A 21,765-nucleotide genomic window follows, 5' to 3' on the forward strand; every position below is an offset into this window, starting at 1 on the left:
CCAGATGTCTAGTCTGTGGAGTTTTGAATAGGCCAGTTTGTCGCTTTTAAAACGGGACCATCGTTTAATCAAATGCTTGTAACTTTGCTTCTTGAAGTCACATGATTATTTTTCTAAGTGTAAGGATACTTTATTGGCGCAGTATAGTATAATACTGGGACTGGGATTGGAACATCGACAATGACGAGAATAGTGTAGTTTTTCCATCATCCGGGTGCACCGGCTTTTCAGTATCCCAGTACACAAATTGACGCTTAAAAATCTGTTTCCGATATAAATTCAAACTAGATGTTAGTGTATGTTTGTGGTAAGAGTGCTCCTATCACAAAAATGTCATTATTTTACGGTCATATAATATAAAAATTATGTTAATGCATAATATGCGGTATAAGAGTTATCCTATCATATAAACATCATTATTTTACGCTCATTAAAGTCATTTTCACATTCTATTTTGCAATCCTTTTCAATATAATTCTATGGTGGCACCCCATAACAATTTGATCTCGCGGGGGCATGGGAGCCGTGGCAAAGTGAATTTGGAGGGGTAAAAAAAATGTGCCTATATTCTACAATTCAAATAATGGGTTTTTCAATGATTGACTTGGGGAGGGGAGGGGCACGTGACAAAGCTCAATCTAGGGACTATTTGTTTGTTTGGTTGGTTGGTAGGTTGGTTGGTGGTTTCTTTTAGGGGTTTTGCCTTTTGCCAACCTATCGAAACCACTGTGTGTGGGCCTATTTCATGCAGAACATGCAGTTTTTACAGTGTAGCCAGCTTCAAAACCTGCACAGCCATAGAGAGCGTAGTAAAGGCCCCAACGAAGAAACTCAGTGCACGGGTTGGTTGTGGCAGGGGGATCAAGTATGCAATCATATGACAGAACCGAGAAATGGCGAATACTCTGAAATGCCAAGTGGCGGCGAATAGCGATGGTGACGTCAGCACGTAGAAAAGACCAATTATGAGGAAGGGTGGGATGTTTTCCATGTCATTCCTGTGGCATCTGAAACACAAATGAAAATAACATAGGTAGATTTTATTTTTGAGATAGGGCCTATTTATATCAAATATGGAGACATTTTTGTCAGACTCTTGTGGTCCTTTAGGAAATCCTTCTTCTTCTTCTTTTTTTTTTGATGTTATACTAGGGCTATATATACCCGTCATCTATATAAAGTGCGCCCGGGGGACTTAAGTTCGTTCGTTTGGTATTGGTCTCATAAAATCAATTTCATAACATAGGTGTGCACAAAACGTCAGTTTGGTATAAAAACTTTGACGTCATTATTTTGTGGAAGCAAAAAAAATTGTTTATCATACTACCAACACATATACATTTTGGATCAAAATATTCTCACTAAGTATACCAAAATCCTTATTCTCTATAGCAGAAAGAACAAATATTAAGGACAAACTCAACCGATTGTTCACACATGATCCCGTACTCCAGACGACAGAACAACCAGCATGTCATGTTTATTATCACGTGATGCTATCTATAATTGGTTCCTTTACCATGATTATCATCATCATTAACAAGAAATGTCTTTAAAAAGACAACGCAGTGATTAAAGGGAAAGGGCTGTATTGGACATTTATTGGGAATAACTTTAAAAATAATAATAATAATAATTTATTCTTATATAGCTTATTACATCAAAGACCACAAGGCGCTTTACAAATAAAACATGTGTACGTAAAAACAAAATACCCATTAAAATATAAATATACATCATTAAGAAATAAGAAACAAATGAAATAGGCTCACGATGAACATTGCACGAAAAGGTATTGCACGGAAAAAATATATGCAAAATGAGCAAAGAAACAACTAAGTGAAATGTTCAAAGTGACGGCATAAGCAATAAAGCAAAATAAGTTTAACCAGACAACAATTTTGAATAAACAACAGTAATATATTGCTAACAAATATCAAACAGAAGATGAAATTAGAATCATAAAACACGAGTTTTTAAAAAGCCAAGCTGTACACTACATAGATAACACGTGAGTAGAAAACAAAAATGAAAATGAAGTATACAGCGAAGAGGCGTTGCAAACTGCACTGTAAAAAGGAAGGCGATAAAGTTTGTATTATGCTTGTTGTGATTCGTTGGTTGCACTTATATATAGGGGAAATTCTCCTGACAAACACTATGAAAAATTACACATTTAAAAAAAATGTGCATATTTGAAGGATATATAACGTAATATCTTACTGTCTGACTCGTTCAATATCAGGGTCAATTCTGACATGTTTCTGTGGGTCCTTGGCACCAGCTGCATCTTCTGCCACAATAAATGTCTGTAAGTTAACACATACGTAAGGTTAAATTTGGCTAACCCCCTGAGCACTACCTGCCGATCTAACATTGCCACTGATTGGTCAATTACATGATATCTTCACTTGAATCGCCAATCAGAATACAGCTTTGCAAATAATTCACCCCAATTTTTTGGTGTGGTGAAATTATTCTAACTATGTTGCCGATTGGTCCAATTGATAATGAAAACTTCTTTTTGGCCAATCGGCAGGTAGTTCTCATGGGGTTAACGCACTATGGTAACATCACAAAATAGATCAAGATTAACATGATTCAATGGGTTTTGAATTTGTTTCCCTGTTACACAGGTAACAAAACACCTGGGATATGGCAAAGTATTCTTTGTTTATTTTTTTTCCAAGCGGAACAATTTGAGACCACTTTGAGCGAAATCGGAGCATTTTTTATATATATTTTTTTACCCCTGTACATCATGGAGACCAAAATTTCACATATCATTGACCTAGCCTATAACTCACGAACTATATCGGAGATAGATCAAACTATACTTTTGTGAATCCTAATAATGAGAGGAATACAATAAGATGATATATTTATCCATATTCATCTAATTTGGCCTGTATTAGCGGCCATTTTGGAAATATGTAAATTAACATTTTCCCCTGTGCCATTTTTTGCCCTTTTTGGATATGTTGTTCAGGAGGGTGTTTAAAGTCACTAACAAGCAAAAAAAAGTCACAGGCTAATGTCATTAGCCTTAGTCGGATATCCTTCAGCCCGTTATGCGTTTAAAAACTATTAAACAGGTCGGAACACAATGGCCATGCGTATAGCTGTGGATTCACCATGGCATTTTCTGCCATGAAGATATCGGGGCGATGACACTGTGTGGCGTACAGCAATATAATCTGTCATTTTTTTTATTCATTAGTGTTGGTATATAACTATGTAGTCCGAATAATTAGTCCTTCAAGAATGACATCGGCTGGAGGGGGGGGGGGCTCGGCGAACAACGAGGCCGAAGTTTTTAAACTTCTGTCAGCCGAGAGTCATTCTTGAAGGACTACGAATAATCAGTCCCATGAAACAGAACAAAATATTCACATTTACTGACATGATCGTGTTCAGGGTAGGCCTATACCCCCGGGGGGCACTCACATGTTAAGGTGGTACGGGTATGTGCGGCGCTCAAGGGTCCCTTTTTCAGGCTCTCCGGCAGTTCCTTAAGCCCCACATTTGGATCTGCTCCAGTTCTTTGAGCCTCAAACACTGACAATTGTAGCTCTTTAAGCTCAAATTTGGAAATAATTGAGAAATTTTTAGCTCAACAGCCTATAATTTGGCCCTAATTTCAGTTCTTCAAGCCCCTATTTTGCCCGAAAATCAGTTCTTAGTTCCCAAAGTTCGGCGCTCCGCGCCGCACACCCCTACCAAAATTTAAGTTGAGTGCCCCCCCCGGGCCTATACCTCGTTCTAGTATGACCGTGATGACCTACAAAATTCATTTCTTACCTTTCTGGTGATACGTTTATAAGCCGTAATAAATGAAAGAGACATCATTTTTACCACCACAAGTGTGCCATATTGGGCAAACAGGCGAAAAATCTCGTTTTCGAAGCTTAAGTTCTCCATAATTATTTTCGTTAATTTTGTACCCTCCTTTGATTCAGTTCTTGGGTGTAGTGCCTACTATTAGTAAGATCCCAGTAGTAAATACCTCAAATTTACATTTCTTATGCATGTATACACTTCAGTCGCTTGAAAGGTGCGACTGCACACTGACCAATTAGATCAATCTTTACATTTTGCACAGAAATGTACCTAATAGTTCATTGACCAAAAACACGGGTCCAAACAGCAATTACTGATTACGAGCATCAACTATGAAATAGGTTTAATATTCTGGAGAGTTTAAGTAGCTACACGGGCACATTCCTCCATTGTGGTGACGATGGATCTACGTGTGCTCACCCATAGTTATGCTATACTGTATACTGTTTGCATTGGTTTTAAAATGCAAAGAGTAGCCTATACAGTGGTGTAACTATAAACTGGCCTCAAAAAGAAACTTATAATTTTTCTCAATGTCATATCTTAAAATCCTCTCCATAAAAATGAACAAAAATTGCACACAGGATTACTTCAATACTCTACTCTAAACACTGGTCAGTAACCAAACAGTTGTTCAACTGACACAACAGCAAAATGTACTGACATGAAACACCTTCCTGGACCAAATTGAAGTAATCCAACAGATGTAATTTGGGTTCATGTACAGGCGAATAATTGGAACCCAGCAATAGAAATCTGTTGGGCTGTGAATGGTATATTTCGCTCATTATATGAATTTTTATTCAAATGTATTAACCAAAATTCATCCGCCTGGCATCGGTTTTTAGTCCGGGTAACGTTCAGCTACGCACTGTAGTGCGTAAAAACAAGAAAAGTATAATGTTAACCTATTTCGAGTTTTTGATTAGGCCTATTTGGTATCTAAATCATCTAAAGACTGCACAAAAAGCAACGCAGCTGTAATAAATACGCCTATAGCATCAGAACTAATAATTGTGTTCACAATATTTCAACATAATTATATAGAAAGAATGATGATTTATTTACGCACATTTTGATACCCAATGTGTCCAAATTCGTTCAATATTAACAACACAGTGTTTTTAAAGAAACCCGAATTTAAAAGTTACAGCTATTTGTATTGATTTGAAGTCAGCGTGAAGATAAATGGAGGATTTTACATGCCACAATGCTTGCGTAATAACCACTGATAACCTGTAACCTGCAACATTAAAATTCGGGTATTGTCTTTAAAACCACTACTGTGTTGTGTTGTTAATATTGAACAACATTTGGCAAATGGGGTATCAAATTGCGAGTAAATAAATCATCCTTCTTTCTATGTAGAAATATTGTGGAAACAATTATTAGTTTGAAGCTACAGGCGTATTTATAACAGCTATGTTACTTTTTGTGCAGGCTTTAGTTTCATCATTCTGATATTGTTATTAGCGTTTAACTGAGAGAGTTTTAAATATGAGAAAATTTCGCCCGAATAAGTAATTTTTCCAGTGGAAAATGTGTAACAGGTAATTGGTGGTAGCCTACTAAACCTGTAAGGAAGTTACTATCAGTATTATACTCGGAAACAATGTCAGCTATATATTCCAAATGTTCATTGAGGATTGGGAAAAGGTTAAATAGCCCGAAATAGGGAACAAAATATCTCTTCCAAACTGCGCAATAGACATTGAACTATTGAATATATTAAAAGTACAGTCTATAAACTCCTCAATTAGCAGTAACACCTGCACAACAGGTTAGTCCAAATGAATGTGGCAGTGGTGGCACCAGGAATTTTTCCGGGGAAGGGGGGGTGAATTTCAGGGGTGGGGTGGGGGTTGGGCAAAACAAACCAATTTTGCGTAAAATTGCCGCAAAAAGTTGAAATTTTCGTAATTTGGGGGTTTAAGGATAAAAGTGGGGTAAAACTGGGGTGCAAGAAAATAGTGCCACTGGAATGTGGGACAAATTATAACCAATATTTCGACCCGGTACCGGTATTTCGACGGTACTTAGGCCTATGCCTATTATAACGCCAATCGACAAGGAGTCTAGCCGTGTATATTCCACACTGTTATCTATTTATTTGAATTGCATGGTTATCTAAATGAACATTGATTGACCTGAACCTGTATCTTTCAAATCAAATATGCTCACCTATATTTCTTAACCCCGATATATTCCTATATCCAAAATGACCTTTGTATGAGTTTACTGAATCTCATACCCTCAAAGTCAGGTAGGCCTAAAATTTGGGTTCCGATAGTTCATGAAATGTCAGGGCATGAGATATAGTGGCCGAATCTCGGGTCTGAATCTTATCAGGTGACTCAGCTTTATGGTTTACTGAACTTGACGATGGAAATAAGAAGTTCCTTGCATTGGTAAGCCTACCGCGAACCTTCACCTATATTTCTGCTAAAGCGGCTGTACAATAAATAATCATGAGCAAAGAAAAGGGGTGTAGTAGGCCTATGAAGCTGGGATGAAAAGCCGACGATCAATTGAAAATTTTGACTTTTCATACTGAAGATTTTTCTCCAATAACACATAAATCGTTTTTCGTGTTTGGGGAAAAAATCCATATCTTCAATACGAAAGGTCAAAATTTTCAATTGATTGTCGGCTTTTCATCCCATCAGCTACATACACTTTAAGTACATAATCATTAGATTTATAAAGTTGAAGTAAAATGTATATTATGGATATCGCAAATTTCAAAAAATCTAAATTATTTGATATCATCAGAACATTCATCATATTCAGAATGCAATTTGATATGTTTGATGTGCACTCATGTCCCACAAAAATACTGTCCAAACGTTGCTACCAGAGCCCTTAATCTGCAAAAAAATTTTTGTACATAAACATTATGTAGCCAGAGGTTTCCAGTGGTATAAAATCTCAACTTCTTTTTGAGAAGTGGGGGATGAGGCTATGCCCCTTTAAACTTGAAAACATGCCAATTTTTCTGCTTTTGTCCGTACGAACTATATAATTTTAAGTTACATGTAATGAACTTACAATGATGTAAACATTAAACAGAATTTACGGTAGTAACAATAAACTGAATCTTGTCTCTTCCGCTCTCTTCTTGATAAAACTATCAAAGCAGTATTTCTGTTCATTGTGTGATGATTGTTAATAGCACAGCCGCTTAGAGCAAGTTCATTTGGAATGTTAGATTCAACTTTTAACATACACTGCGCCAAAAAAGTATCCTTACACTTGGAAGAAAAATCCTAATTTTAAAAATAAACCATAATTATTTGTGTAAATGTATTTGTTTAATAGGAGCACTATGACACCCCATTGAATCCAATGTGACTTCAAGAAGCAAAGTTACAAGCATTTGATTAGACGAAGGTCCCGTTTAAAAAGTGTCGAACTGCCCTATTCAAAACTCCACGGACTAGCATCTGGTTTGAGAGTGGTGAATCACCGTGAATGGCTAACTTATGCGTGCCTTTAATTTAAAACAAAAGAACTGACAAATAAAAGTTATGAAAAGCACAGAGAAGTAAAAACTGAAATAAAAACTCCTTTAAATAATGTTTCATTCAAGAAACTGTTGTCTCAAATTGTTGCGCTTGTTGGAATCTTTTTGCGCCTTGTATAGGCCAGTTTGTCACTTTTGAAACTAGACATTCGTCTATTCAATTGAATATATGAATACAAAAGCCACCTATTTAAGTCCATACTTTGGCCAAATTGAGTTAAGCATGGGAAATTGTTGCTATACATAGGCCTGTTATATGCATGAAAGAACAACTCAAATTCATCCTCTGTGTCTATTGGGCATGTGAAAAATAGCATGTATGAAAGAATCACCCAATTCCATGATTTGAGTCTTGTAACACATTGATTGAAATCCAGTATGTATAAAAGTCCACTTGTAACACATTCATTGCTGGAGAATGACTTTTGAACAAAAAATGGGTTTAATAAAGGAAAGTGTGTGGTTTATATTACATGGCAGAATGCTTATCAACATTATACATACCTGTGTGCTTTATTTTGTATTATCTTACTAGTGGTAATCTCATTCTAACATTGTTGTCTTTGTATATGATTAAAAAACCACCTAAGTCCAAAATTTAAAATGAACCCCACGAAGTCCCTGAAATGCTAATCGTCATACCTAATACCAGAGTTGTAACGAGTCACGTCATTTCATGGTCGAGTCGAGTCATTTCTTGCAATATCTCGAGTCGAGTCGAGTCAAATGACTCGAGTCACTGTACAATCTCTATGGGGAAAATTTGAAAATCAGAGTCGAGTCATTTCATTTTTGAAAAGTCGAGTCTCGAGTCATGACTCGTTACAAGTCTGCCTAATACAGGTTAATCCACTCATTTGCACGTAAATCTTACCATATTGACCAGGTAAATAAAACTGAAGGAATTAAAATGATACACAGGTTTTTCTTTCAAAATAACTTCGCATGGACTTAGGTGGCTTTTGTATTCATGTATTCAATTGCTTGTAACTTTACTTCTTGAGGTCACATTGGATTCAATGTGGTGTCATATAAATAATGTGCAAGTAAAATATCGTGCATCTATTTAAAAAAAAACCAAATATTGTTCAGATTTGAAATTGTGATTATTTTTCCAAGTGCAAGGATACTTTTTTGTGCAGTATAGTTCTTTTAGTGATCACAGCAGTGGCGTTGCCAACTCTTTTTCAGAGTGTGGGCAAAGGATGGGGGGGGGGGGCAAGCCAACTTTTAAGGGGCAAAAAGTACAAAAAAGGGCTAAAAATCTTACATATCAGGGCAGCCAGCATCCCACAGTGGGAAACCTCTGGCTATATGTTTATGTACAAAAAATTTCTTGCAGATTAATTCGTTTAGCAAAAATATCGCCAAATTTGAATTTTGTTCTGGTATACCAGAACGAAATTACAACAGTGGCCTATGAAGCAGTGTAATACACATAATTAATCATGCATAACTCACAACCGCAAGATCGGCATCAACTGAAATTTTGGGAATAAGCTTTTTTCGTGGATATATACTGAAAGATGTTATAAAAAGAGGATGCTAGGATCACGAAATCCTCCTTTAACGCTCACAACATTGTGAATAACACTCACTCTGACTTCAAAAAAACTTTATATTTCCATTTCCCATTGTATTTATTTTGGTCATAGCTACCTTCATACATAATTATACATAATTCATTATGTAACATAATATATTGATATCAATCATTAAAATTATATTAACAAGCAAGAAAAATAAGCAGACAACACACTGTGTTTTGCTCCACACAGAATATCTATGCACTTATTCATTGTTCTGACTCAACTTTGGGAGCGATTACCGAATAGGGTTCAACTTGTCTTATTACAAGACTGCCCTGCCCAAACCCTAAACGAGGACTGAACTCAAGTCTAGCAAGTTGCACCCTATTCGGTAATTGTACCCAATTTTGTATCAGTCCATAAGCAAATAAACTCATCCGGGACAATGCACTATTCCAGTTGGAAGTCCATACATCCCATATGGAAGACATAACCTTAATCTCCCACACAGGGAGTGTGAATTTCAAACGGAGTCATCCATTCAGGTAACCCCTGTGTGGAAGATTAACGACGCATCTTCCATAGGGAACCCGGATGTCTCCATCTGAAATTCACACTCCCTGTGTGGAAGATTAAAGTCATGTCTTCCATAGGGGGTGTATGTATGTCAACTTGCATAGCCCAATTTAAGATGTTGTTTCCTTTGCCACTATGTAGAGCTGGGGTTCCAAAATACAGAGTCACTTGTTGGTCTTGGTACCCTTCTTTGTCTTTGCTCAGTGGCCTTGAGAAAATGGGAGCCCCAAAAAATTAAAATCAGGCCTGGTGATAACTCTTTCTACAAATTCAAGTAACAAATTTGTTGGTTTATATGGATATTGGCTACTGAATTATACATCGAAGCAATTTTCTATTCCCTGAAACCCAACACCAAAATGAAAAAAATTACAAAAAGACAAGTAAAACACAAAGTACATTAATTTGATTATCAAACATTTCCAATATAGTCAAGGTGTTCAGAGATAAGATAAAAAATTTAGATCTACATACAGAGTATACTTATTACATTTTAACAGATTTGAATGTGTACACCAAACATGCATAATTATTACAGGCTATTGCAGTTGAAATCCATACACCCCCTATGGAAGACATGATCTTAATCTCCCAAACAGGGGGGTATATTTAAAATGAAATCACCCATTCAGGCAACCTGATTTGAAATTCACACTCCCTGTGTGGAAGATGAAGGTCTTGTCTTCAATACAGGGTGTCTCCATTTGAAATTCACACCCCCTGTGTGGAAGATTAAGGTCATGTCTTCCATATGGGTATTATGGATTTCAACTGGAATAGCCAAATTGTGCAAATATCGCAAACTCACAAGATAAAATTTGTTATATTATATAGTCAGAAATATTTTATGAACAAGTTGTTCTACGATTCTCCACATCTAATTTCTGAAACATTGTTTCACACAGACACCATTGAAAGTCAAATGCCAAATTCCTTTAACGCATAGCCCACACATACTATGTGTGCATAGTCAAGTGTGTGTCATCTGACCTAGTCCTAAATAATACGTGCTGGACGCTTTGCTCCATATGTATCGCATCCCTCACATTGGTTTATCGCTCATGAAGGGCAATAGTGTACCTCCAGATTTATTGTGTAAGAACCCAAAATCTAACAATAATTTGCGTCTTTAAGCTTGAGTGTTTTGAACGTTTGCGCATGCAGCGCATATCTGGTATTTTAGGCACCTCGAGTTACACATAGAATGCTAATAGCCATGCACTAACTTTGAATCAAAGTTAAAGTGGCATACCGAAATAATCAGGAGGCACACTATTTTGCCATCCATGGGCGACATTATTATGATTTGATGGATCAGTGCAAAATCATAAACTAATCATTCTGGTATACTCTGCGCACAAGTATAACCCTGATCCGAACCCTAATCCTACAGGGTGCGCAGGCTAAACCAGAATTGTACCACAGGTTGTTCACCAACTGAGAAAGTCCAGCATAATCTGTCAATCAATGCATATTGTGCTACAGATAACGATGCCATACCCACATTACATCTGTTACCACATATTTTTCAAAGCAGTCTTGACATCTTTTTCGTAAATGTAAATCTGTGTATGATTTGTTACACATGAAATAATTGGCCCTCATGAATATGTGAGGATTCTCCAGTGCATACGAGCACCGTGGCACAGCAGTCTCAGACTTCTACTCACAATCTCGTGGTAACTTGAGGTTGTGGTTTGAATCCCTGCAGCATCAACATGTTGTGCACTTCACCTCTACTGCCTGTCCCACCAAGTGTACAAATACATACTAGTTTTATTCAATGCCGACAAGGTAACAGCCTCGCTGTGGAGGAGGTGTAGCAATCGCTCGCAGCAACATTATATGGAGGATTCCGACTAAACCGCAATTATTTTATATCTAGACTGGTATCTACTACCAACACCAATACATATAAATATCTACACAAAACATTGTTCCTTTTTGACCATTAGAGAATCATTTTCTAAAAAATAATTCTTACCAGTACACTGCTTAATCTGTAAAATAATGTCTCAGATTAAGCTCAAACGTACCTTTACGAATCTTGCACATTTTCTTAAAATTTCAAAGCATTTGAAAAGAAAATTTCATTAAAATACATTAATTCCAGTTTTTAGTTCATAAAACAATTTCATTTTCAATTGTTAAACACAAACCTGACAATTGAAACATTAAATTTTGTTCAAACCTGTCAATTGTGGCATTCTACATGATACAAACATTTAAATCAAACAACGGTATAATATAATTGGTCTGAGTATATTTCAATATAGTCACCTTATATAATTGGCACATTTGGGTAAAATAATAACGTAATTGCTACCAAAGATATCCGAGCAGCAAAACACGGTACCAACAAATAAGCTTCATTTTGGGGAGTTATTAAATTCAAATGACACACAAAGGGATAAGTCACAATGAAACAACAGCATATTATGGTTTATTGAATTCAACCAACAGGTTTTTTTTTTTTGAGAAATGGAAACCCTAAAACATAAAAGTACCTTCATTTCCATGTCTTCTTGAAGAAGAATATAATCCACATTTTAAATGTTTTATTTGCTTTCTATTTGTGATGACAAGAGGAATGAAAAATAAGATTAAGAAGAAACCTTTTTTGACAAAAAAAGTTTATCCACTTTATAACACAATTATTTTCAAGTACAAACCTAGTTGCCAATTGTAGCATTTTACATGATGCAAATATTTGCATTAAACAGCAGGTCAGCAAATTATATATTTCTGTGCGATATAATTGGTCTGAGTATATGTGATGTGATCAAGCAAAATGAGTTGGGATGTTGGGAATATTGATTTTGAGATATAGCCAATGATAGTATCCAACTTTCTTTGTATTTAACAGTTCTGAGCAACACTAAAATGGCCATATCTATGGAACCGAAGTCTAATTATTTAATATGATGGGGCTCTCGGCAAAATAAATCTCTGAGAACGGCCCATGTAATGATATTGAAAACTGAATTTTGATTTTGATTGACATCTGACTCATGTTTGCTTGATCGCATCACATATTTCAATATAGTCATCTTTGTAATTGGCACATTTGGGAAAAATAATAACATGCTACTAAAGATAACCGAGCAGCAAACATGATATCTATACAAAAAGCTTCACTGTGAAGAGTTGTTCATTTTTTATGACAAAAAAAGTGATGGAGAAAAAATCCAGCACAATATGGTTTACTGAATAAAACTAACAGGTAAAATTGTTCCTGTGTAAAAAACAAAACAAAAAAAAACATCATAGTACCTTCATTTTGCCTGTCTTCTTGAAATAGAATATGTCAACATTTAAAAAATGTTAACTGGGCTTTTACACTTGAAATGCATACACCCCTATGTAAGACATGCCCTTAATCTCCCACAAAGGGGGTGTGAATTTCAAATGGGGTTACCTGAATGGGTGACTTCATTTGAGATCTACACCACCTGTGTGGGCAATTTAAGGTCACATCTTCCACTGAAGGTGTATGAATTTCAACTCTTTTTCTTGTCATGACAATAGGAATGAAAAAACAAATTTTGTGACAAATAGTTTATACTAATCATTCACAATGGATTAATACATAATGATATTTATGTCACTACTATGATGCAAGAATATTATTATGTTCCTTGTTTTCTAGGAGCGAGTTGCACATACAGGGTGTCCCAAAATTAATGCTACTCATCCATGTGACGTTTCCATAGTATTTTCATTATTTTGAAGTTTTACTTAGCATTCAACATGATCATGACAATCATCGCTAATTGCACTACATAGATCCATCTTTACTAAAAACATACAATTGCAAAGATTGGACATCAAAATTCCATGTTGTATTGATGATACCAGGATTTCTTTGGAAAAATTGGGGTACCAATGATTTTGGGACACCCTGTATGACACATACACTTACATTATGTACATGTGTACAACAGTATACAAATACTACATGGTTAGATTATTCCCCCCAGGTATTGGCTATGGGGCCAATCACACCAAACTCAGAGGGTGAGGGGTGATAGGCTCGTAGGCTTTGTATTATTACACCTCATTGTGACTCTGGCAATGAGGCTGTAGCTAGGGATTATATAGTGATTGACCAATGAATTGGCATTATTAGTTCATGAATATTTACGAGATGTATTTCCAGTCACAGAAAAAAATTAATTTTCATCTCTTCCTCGTGAAGAACAAGCAGCATATCCAGAAGATCCTTGTATACTATATCTATCTATTCCTAAACTCAACAGTTGGTGAAAGATACTACTTTGGTTCAAAGATATAATAGTACTGTGCATAATTTCAATTAATACAGATATATTCAAAGCTACAATTTGTATACATACATACATGATCAAATTACTAGAAGTACATTACATATAAACAATACTTAAAATAATCAAAATATGCCATTATTGATTTTAATCATTGGCACAATTTCGCACCTTTGTCATATTTTTTTGGTTTATGATAATAAAATTCAACAACATTTCTTTACCCATTACCTCTCGCTTCCGCAACATCTAAAATTTATTTTTCTATCCTCAACCATGATTTCTGTAGCACTTATATAGATCTAACTTTCCATGTTAAAACATGTATCTTATAAAATGAATTTGGTTGATTTTTTGATGCTTTGAAATTTTTTGGCATTGTAATATTTACACATGTCCCAACTTACACCTAATTGGAATCAGCTAAATGTGTTGTTTGCAGGACAAAAAAATCAATTTTGAATTAATGTTGCAATATGCTCTAATTTTGCTTCTATAAGAAATAATACTTTCTGTGTATTCCACTTAAAAAAACCACTATGTGATATATAAGGCTCAATATACAACTAAACTATACAACCAAATACTGATCTAAAAGTGCATAGATCTTAAAATAGAACCAATAAGACTCCCTGTTAAATTTATCTATTAAATTCACCATGTGACACCATAATAAGTCCAACAGGGTTCCCACACCTTGAAGCCGTTAAAATTCAAGGACTTTCAAAGGGCCAAAAGCATGATTTTCAAGGACTTACCACAACACAAAAATCATAATGCAGCTCTCCATGCGGCACGTATTAATGAAAGTAACAGCTCCTCTCCACTCCTCAAATTTTGTCAAAATTATACTTTTGGTAAAATTCCCATTTTCAAGGACTTTCAAGGACCTTGTGCAAATTTCCAGGACTTTCAAGGCCTTGAAAAGGTTGAAATTCAAGGACTTTCAAGGACCATGGGAACCCTGGTCCGAAACAAACTGTATCAAAATTATTAAAACTGACAACTAATCATTTTTGCAGATTTTTTACATACATTAAGTACCAGTTTAGGTTATTTTTTTTAATATTTAAAATTTAGTAGTTTTATCGTCTCTAAAAAATTTAAGGTCATGAAGATAACATACTCCGAGCAGAAGTAACATCATGATGGTTTTAAAGGAAGTGAGATATTGATTGAGAGCACCTTTTGCAATAAATGTTTTGAGCAGTGAAGCTGTTCAACTTGTGTTGTGTGAGTACACATGTACAACTATGAATAAAGTCCAACCTCCCTTATCCGGACCACTTTCATACGGATCTCTCTATTCGCCAGCGAAGTGGTTACGTAACTCCCTGGTAACTGGATCACGCACCTTTTGGAATTGCTAGTACATGCCAGACTTTGTGTTGCGATCATTTTGATCGGGGTGCAGAACTCAAAAACGTGATCCAGTTGACCGACATAGTGATAATCGGATTACACGTAACACTTCACTGGCAAATTATCCCGACATGAACATGTGATCTTCATAGAAAAACATGTTTGAATGCTATGAAAGCTTGATTTCATGCCCGAAGCATTTAGACGAACATAATTATGTGGGATAAAGCACTCAAATACCATCTTTTAGTGTTATTACCCCATTTTGAGTAACCTTTTGCTGTCTCAATGTTAGCACTTCAGATATTAAATACTGAACTACATATAATTCACTTATCCGGCCAATGCTTGGTCCCATCATTGCTGGATAAGAGAGGTTGGACGTCAATCTTCATTTACATGTAAATGACAATAGCCCCCGATGCAATAACCTATTGACTTCAAGTTCAAATATTCCAGTTTCTAAAATTAAAGTGGCACAAAAATGACAATAATTGTAGCAACTTTATATTTTTAACATTTTTAAAAAAAATATCACATACATGTATCCCGGTTCAAATAATTTTGATACAGTTTGTAGAACTAATTTGTTCAACAATGCTACTGTTTATATATGTCTTTCTACATGAATCTATATATGTTCAAATTCATTAATAAGACGATAGTGTAGTTACAAATCTCTTTGAGATAATTAAAAAAGAAATTTCATTAATATTACGTTTGCTGAATTACAATGATACATAATAGGCGATTCCAGTTGAAATCCTTACACCCCTATGAAAGACATGACCTTAATCTAGCTCCTACACAAGAGGGTGTGTAGATTTCAAATGGAGTCACCCATTCAGGTAACCCAGTTTGATATTCACACACCCTTTGTGGAAGATTAAGGTCAGGTCTTCCATAGGGGGTGTATGAGTTTCAACTGGAAGAGCCAAATGACAATACTTTACATTTGAAACATACATTTATATTCAGAACACATGAACAGGGCCTAGAATTTTCACTTTTGATGAGTCAGTGACATTGGTGCACATTTCATTTGGCGCAGCATTCAAGACGCTGGCCCACATACGCACACGTTGAAAGATGCCGCATAGATAATGCTGGCTTCATACTTTCTGCCGCTTGCCGCTGAACAGAGTGACGCTTCACCATGCTGCTTGCACTTTCACCGCTGAGCGGCAACGTCATGACTATGAAAGCCAATGTTGCCGCTCAACATCGCTAAAAATTGTATCATGTTCTCATACGTCAGAGCAGCACCACTCACAACTTGACTTGAATTGAACTCCTAGCTATGCTGCCACTTGGGCAAAGCGGTGGAGTGATCCATTATCGGCTTGCTGCTGGTCACCGCTAGCGCTTCTGGCGCGACTGCACAGTGAAGCAAAATCGTCGTTAGAGTGTCAAGCGGCAGAAAAGTATGAAACCATCATTAGCATTCAAAGCAGTTGTCTAGACACACTGATGCACCAAGAGAAAAAATACTATAAAGGACACCTATTTCGTTAGTTTTAACTGCAATGTGTCATTTTTAAAAAAAGAGGCCAGCTATTGCCTTACTTTTCAAAAGCCAGACAATGCTGTTCCCAATGCATTGGGCTATCACAGTTGACATCCATATACCCTCTATGGATGACATATCTTTATCATAGCTGTGAGGAAGATTAAGGACATTTCAAATGGGTTACCTGAATGGGCGACTCCATTTGAAATCTACACCACCCTGTGTGGGAGATTAAGGTCATGTCTTCCATAGGGGATGTATGGATTTCAACTGGGATATCCAATTTACATGAATCTCAAGCAATCAGAGGCGGCAACTGCAAATCTGTCAGCAGCCTATACAAGCTAAAATTTCATGCTGTTAAAGCTTTGATTATACCTTGCCATTTAAAAACAAATAAAAATAAAACTGTGTTGTGGATTAAAAAACAAAGCTACAAACATTTTCTGATTATTATGTTGAAATAAAAGGCCACTCTGGAACAACCAAACTGCACCAAAAGTTCAAATCACCAAGTTGAAAAGCAAAAAAGAGGCACTATCATTCCAGCATTACTGGGCTTTGGTCTTTCAGTGCATCAGCTATAATTTATCATAACTACAAACTTTGACTGCTCAGTGCCAGATGTGGGTAAGTGCAATAGCTGCCATGTGTACCTGCCGTGTATATGAGTACAATATACTATGTGTAAATTGCCAAATGTTCACAGGGCAGCTCTTGCACTTACCCACTTCTGGCACTGACTTGTCTGTGTATGCCATGCTGAAAGTAAAAGGCCACTCTGGAACCACCAAATTGCACCAAAAGTTCATGTCACCGAGTTGAACAGCAAAAATGAGCGAAAACTATCGTTCTCTTGCTTCGTACGAGTACTACTTGGATTCAGTCTTCAGTGTATCAGCTAATTGATTTAATTCTTCCACACAGCGCTGGCCTATCTCCTTCAGATTCTCCTTCAAGGCATTTTGTAGTCGCTTCTCCAGATCAGGATCTTTACTGTAAGATGGAAAGAATACGGGGAAAGAAATTTTCAAATAACACTAGTATTACAGGAAGAATGGTTTAGAAAATCAAATTATTTAAAACTTATGTATAACATAAAATGTTGTCCCTTTCAAGCATTCATGCATAAAGATCAAGTAAATGATCCTTGTAAATGTGACTAATTCTTTATGGAATTACTGGCATTTAATACAGCATAAAACTGGTACGGTAGTCTACAGTGTTTTTATTAATGATAATCATCATGATCATGTGACAAATTGATATCAAAAGAAAGCTCCTATTTTTCTAATTAACATACTGAAATTAGGAGTTCCAAATTGGTGTATTTCGAAGATATCGTAAAAAAACTGCTGAATTAGTCTCAAAACATGGTATACCACAGTTGAGACTAATTCGACAGATTTTTGATGATTTCTTCCGATTTGGAAAGCCTAATTTCAATATTTTAATGAGAAAAATATGAGCTTTCACCTGATACCAAAATCTGCATTTTGATAGGGTCGAGTTGGGGATGAGGCTGTCAGGTTATTACTAATATCAGAAATGTTAATCCACTTATCTTCTATATATACATTTGTTCGTGAGCCCAAATAGAATGTGGCAAAGAATATAAATAGAAAATTTTGCCCTGTAAATTAAACCTATGGAAACTTTTGGAGCCGCTCAATGATTATCATACCCATATTGCACGTTTAGTATTTCATTTGCAGATGGAATAGCAAAACAACATTACAATAATGTGTTTTAACTACAATGAAATACTTACCTGAGTTAATAGCTTACTTATCAGAGCTGAGCTTAATTAATATTATTCCATAATTTTCTTACAACCTTCGTTGGGAACCAGCTAAGTAACCTAGAGTTGTATATTAGTACTACATTCTTGTACCATGCACAATACATATAGGTGACCCCGGCCATTTTACATGACGCTACAGTGCCTACACTTACGCTTTTCAACCCACAGTAGAACGTGGAGCAGTGCGACTAGTTGAAGACTTGTAGCAGAGGCTGATTCAGTCTGTTTACATTTTGTTTTGACCTCGAATCAAGCAAATTTCTGGGCCGATTTCGGTAAAATAAAGGTAAAATACTTGGCGAAAATTGCATTTTATGTGAAGCTGAACACATGAACATGTAGAGGAGAGTCTTTATTTTTGTTGTTGGCTGGAGGCCCCATGTCGAGAAGTTATAGAAATGGTAGTATTTTGGCCAATTTGAAAAGGGACAAACCACAGAAAACTACAAATTTGACTTCTGAATCGGATTTGTTGTCAACGGAGGTCAACGGCTTGTGACGTCACTCCGGGGTCACCTATACAAGCGACACACATTGCTCACATAATCAAAGTATACTGCCAGAACATTGCGTTTATTGCTTGAGATGCATCGTCCTGTCAATCAATTATATTAGAAGAATGGTCTATAGCTTGCTTGCTTCCATTTGAAATTCATACTCCCCTTGTGGGCAATTTCGCTAGTCTTCCACAGAGAGTGTGTTGGTTTCAAATAGAACACACAAATGTGTAACTTACATTTGAAATACTCACTCCAGTTGTGAAAAGCCATATCCCAGTGGGAATATGGATTTCTTAGTAAGTAACCCTAGCTAATTCCATTTGAAATCCATACTCCCTTTGTGGAAGACTTTTCTTTAATCTTCTACATAGGGAATATGGATTTCAAATGGAACAGCCTATTTCATACATACATCAGCCTCACCTTATTAGCATTTTCACCACGGTTGAAAAAGTATCGCAGTCTTGCTTGTACGCCTATAGAAACAACAAAATGGGAAGAACACACACAAATTGTATTAACATTTTTGGTTAAACATAAATTTCCTTAAATTACCAATGAATATTTGGTGAAGCATAAAATATATGTATCCTAAAAGTCACATAACTTACCAATTCTTGATATTTCAAGACATTTTTTGTCAAACATCTTCCCTAACTTCAACAAAACTTGACTAAATGGACTATTGGGCTACTCCAGTTAAAATCCATACACCCCCTGTGCAAGACATGACTATAATCTTCTATACAGGGAGTATGAATTTCAATGGAGTTACCTATATCGGAGACTCCATTTGAAATCTACACCCCCTGTGTGGGAGCTTAATGTCATGTCTTCCATATGGGGTGTATGGAATTCAACTGCCCAGTAGTACATTTAACTGCTCCATAATTGGAATTCTGTGTATTAGTACCAAGTTTGGTAGAAAGTTCTGTAAACCTGCTGCTAAAATTTACTGTACTCAAATAACATGTTCTCTATTTTGTGTATGAAAAATATTTAGGTGAACAAACGTTATGCAACTGTATAGCCTTATTCTTTTTGCCAGACTCATCAGATTTTCTTTGCAGCCAAATATAATCATCTTTTTTTCTTCTTCTTCTCCACTTTACATTATTGTTATAAATTACTTCTTTATCTTTAATAATATGATAATATTATGAGGATTTTTTAGTTGGGGTGCTGAATGTTGAATGAATGTGTATAAGTGTACAAAGGAAATTATTTGGTGAAATCTGTGCAGTTACATAGTTATTGTTAATTATTCTAAAGTTAATGTTCTGTGTGCTAAGAAGTCCCAAGTTTTGAGATATTTTCTCAAAAATATCAAGAGCTATCTCAAGAACCACTAAACCAATACTAGGCTTGTTTGTACTCTTTTTAATGCATTTTTCATGCTGATTCCGAATATGGTCATGACAATGTACAATTCTGAATTTTTTTAAATTTTTCAAATAAAATTTGGAAATTGTCTTCAGCAGTCGACACCCGGGTAAATGTACTTAACATTTGTTACATTCATGTGAATACTCCAACTCTATGCTCTATGTTGTTAAAAAAAGACAGCGATTGGAAAAAAGTAGTATGGAACCTTGGAAAGAAGATAAAGGGTCTACACTCATATTAAGATTTTGAAACAAGTTAATTACAATATAGAGTAATTACTACAACTATAAATTATTTTCTTTAGTGTAAACTATAGAAATGTTAATAACAAGTCTACTACAGAAATTGCAGTATGTACTGAAATTATGACCCCTACTTTAATACATGCATGTAAGATTAAATCATTTTCTCAACATGCAAACCAAATGTATACATGATAAGAGTCTTGGTCTATTCTTCATGAAAGCATACATAAAATCAGCCTATTGTCAAGACTTTATTGCGGGATTGGGATAGCTTTATTCCGTAAGCTGTATAACCTGGGGAGGGGGGAGGGGGCTACTCAATTACTACATTTTGACATGGTGTGTTGCTGGAACTCTGAAACCCCTACCCGTATTAAGGGATTATTTTACTTTAAATACAGCTGATTTGACGGCTTTGACCAATTTTTCTCAAATCGGGACCCATGTTTAGGGATATTTTTTTTCAAATTGGGACCCATGTTTTATTTTTTTAAACCAAAAACTGGCTGATTTGACATTTTTTGACCAATTTTTCTCAAATTGGGACAGATGTTCAAGGGTTTTTCTTGCAAAAAAGCGACCCATTAGAGCAGTACATCCCTATATACCTATGTGAGTACACCCCTGTCTTGAGTATAGGCCAACTCTGAGTATGCTTACATGATGGTATAACACTCATGTTTTGTTTGATTTCGGTGATGGTCAGTAGGCTATGAAGGGTGTCATGAGGGAAATGGTTCCAGTCATGTCTATAATGCATCATAGAAGCTACAAATAACAGAAATCCCAAAAATTTGAAATTCATGCAACTTTCAAGGCCGTATCTCAAGATGTGTATTGAAATGATCTTGTGTTTTGAAATTTGAACAAGGGTTGCCTTTTAAATCAAATACATGCAAGCTTTCCTACAGTGATATCGCGGGTCTCTTCAAATTTAGAATGGCCTTGCAAATTTTAGATGCAAACATCTGAAGCACGAATACCACTGCATTGATATTTACTACATTGTATAATATTCACTCATCATATTGATACTGTCTGTATGATTGGGTTGTACAGCAAACAGGATGCCAGGGGATGCCATGGCAGGCTCGCTTCTTTTTTACATTTAAAAAAACAACGTTGCCATACCTGTTTACTCAATGCACAGCAAGCACCTATTTACTTGATACACTCACTGGTTGTACTTGAGTGAGAGTATTCTAGG

At 35.9% G+C, this 21,765-nt stretch overlaps 2 protein-coding genes across 5 annotated transcripts in view; both read right to left on the bottom strand.

The window, feature by feature from the left end:
* Nucleotides 1-517: 517 nt before the first annotated feature.
* On the bottom strand, nucleotides 518-3,921 carry LOC140139506 (microsomal glutathione S-transferase 1-like). The gene is made up of 3 exons (XM_072161235.1): nucleotides 3,802-3,921; nucleotides 2,224-2,309; nucleotides 518-1,007 (listed from the first exon to the last, which is right to left on the bottom strand). The coding sequence occupies exons 1-3, from the start codon at nucleotides 3,919-3,921 to the stop codon at nucleotides 764-766; spliced, it is 450 nt and encodes a 149-aa protein (XP_072017336.1). The 3' UTR covers nucleotides 518-763.
* An 11,721-nt stretch (nucleotides 3,922-15,642) lies between these two features.
* The window catches only part of LOC140138792 (uncharacterized), a 49,558-nt gene continuing 43,435 nt past the window's right edge, over nucleotides 15,643-21,765 (bottom strand). For 2 of the 4 annotated variants that reach the window (XR_011857062.1, XR_011857064.1), the window contains exons 10-11: nucleotides 19,351-19,403; nucleotides 17,554-17,619 (exon numbers count right to left, since the gene is read on the bottom strand). Coding sequence is in view for 1 of the 4 variants with exons in the window: in XM_072160563.1 (XP_072016664.1) it covers nucleotides 17,496-17,619; nucleotides 19,351-19,403 (177 nt within the window). In the remaining 3 variants the exon portion in view is untranslated. Of the gene's footprint in view, nucleotides 17,620-19,350; nucleotides 19,404-21,765 lie in introns of those variants that run through there. The other 2 variants (XM_072160563.1, XR_011857063.1) reach the window with 2 other exon arrangements.

The sequence above is a fragment of the Amphiura filiformis genome, chromosome 18 (genome assembly GCF_039555335.1).
Source record: "Amphiura filiformis chromosome 18, Afil_fr2py, whole genome shotgun sequence".
Lineage (NCBI taxonomy): Eukaryota > Metazoa > Echinodermata > Ophiuroidea > Amphilepidida > Amphiuridae > Amphiura > Amphiura filiformis.

Bases quoted from the DNA above. Each gene is read 5' to 3' on its own strand.
- LOC140139506 (XM_072161235.1), bottom strand. From the start codon at position 3,921: ATGGAGAACTTAAGCTTCGAAAACGAGATTTTTCGCCTGTTTGCCCAA. The intron at 2,310-3,801 runs GTAAGAAATGAA...GTTAACTTACAG, and splicing joins ATAAACGTATCACCAGAAAG to ACATTTATTGTGGCAGAAGA. The intron at 1,008-2,223 runs GTAAGATATTAC...TTTGTGTTTCAG, and splicing joins GATATTGAACGAGTCAGACA to ATGCCACAGGAATGACATGG.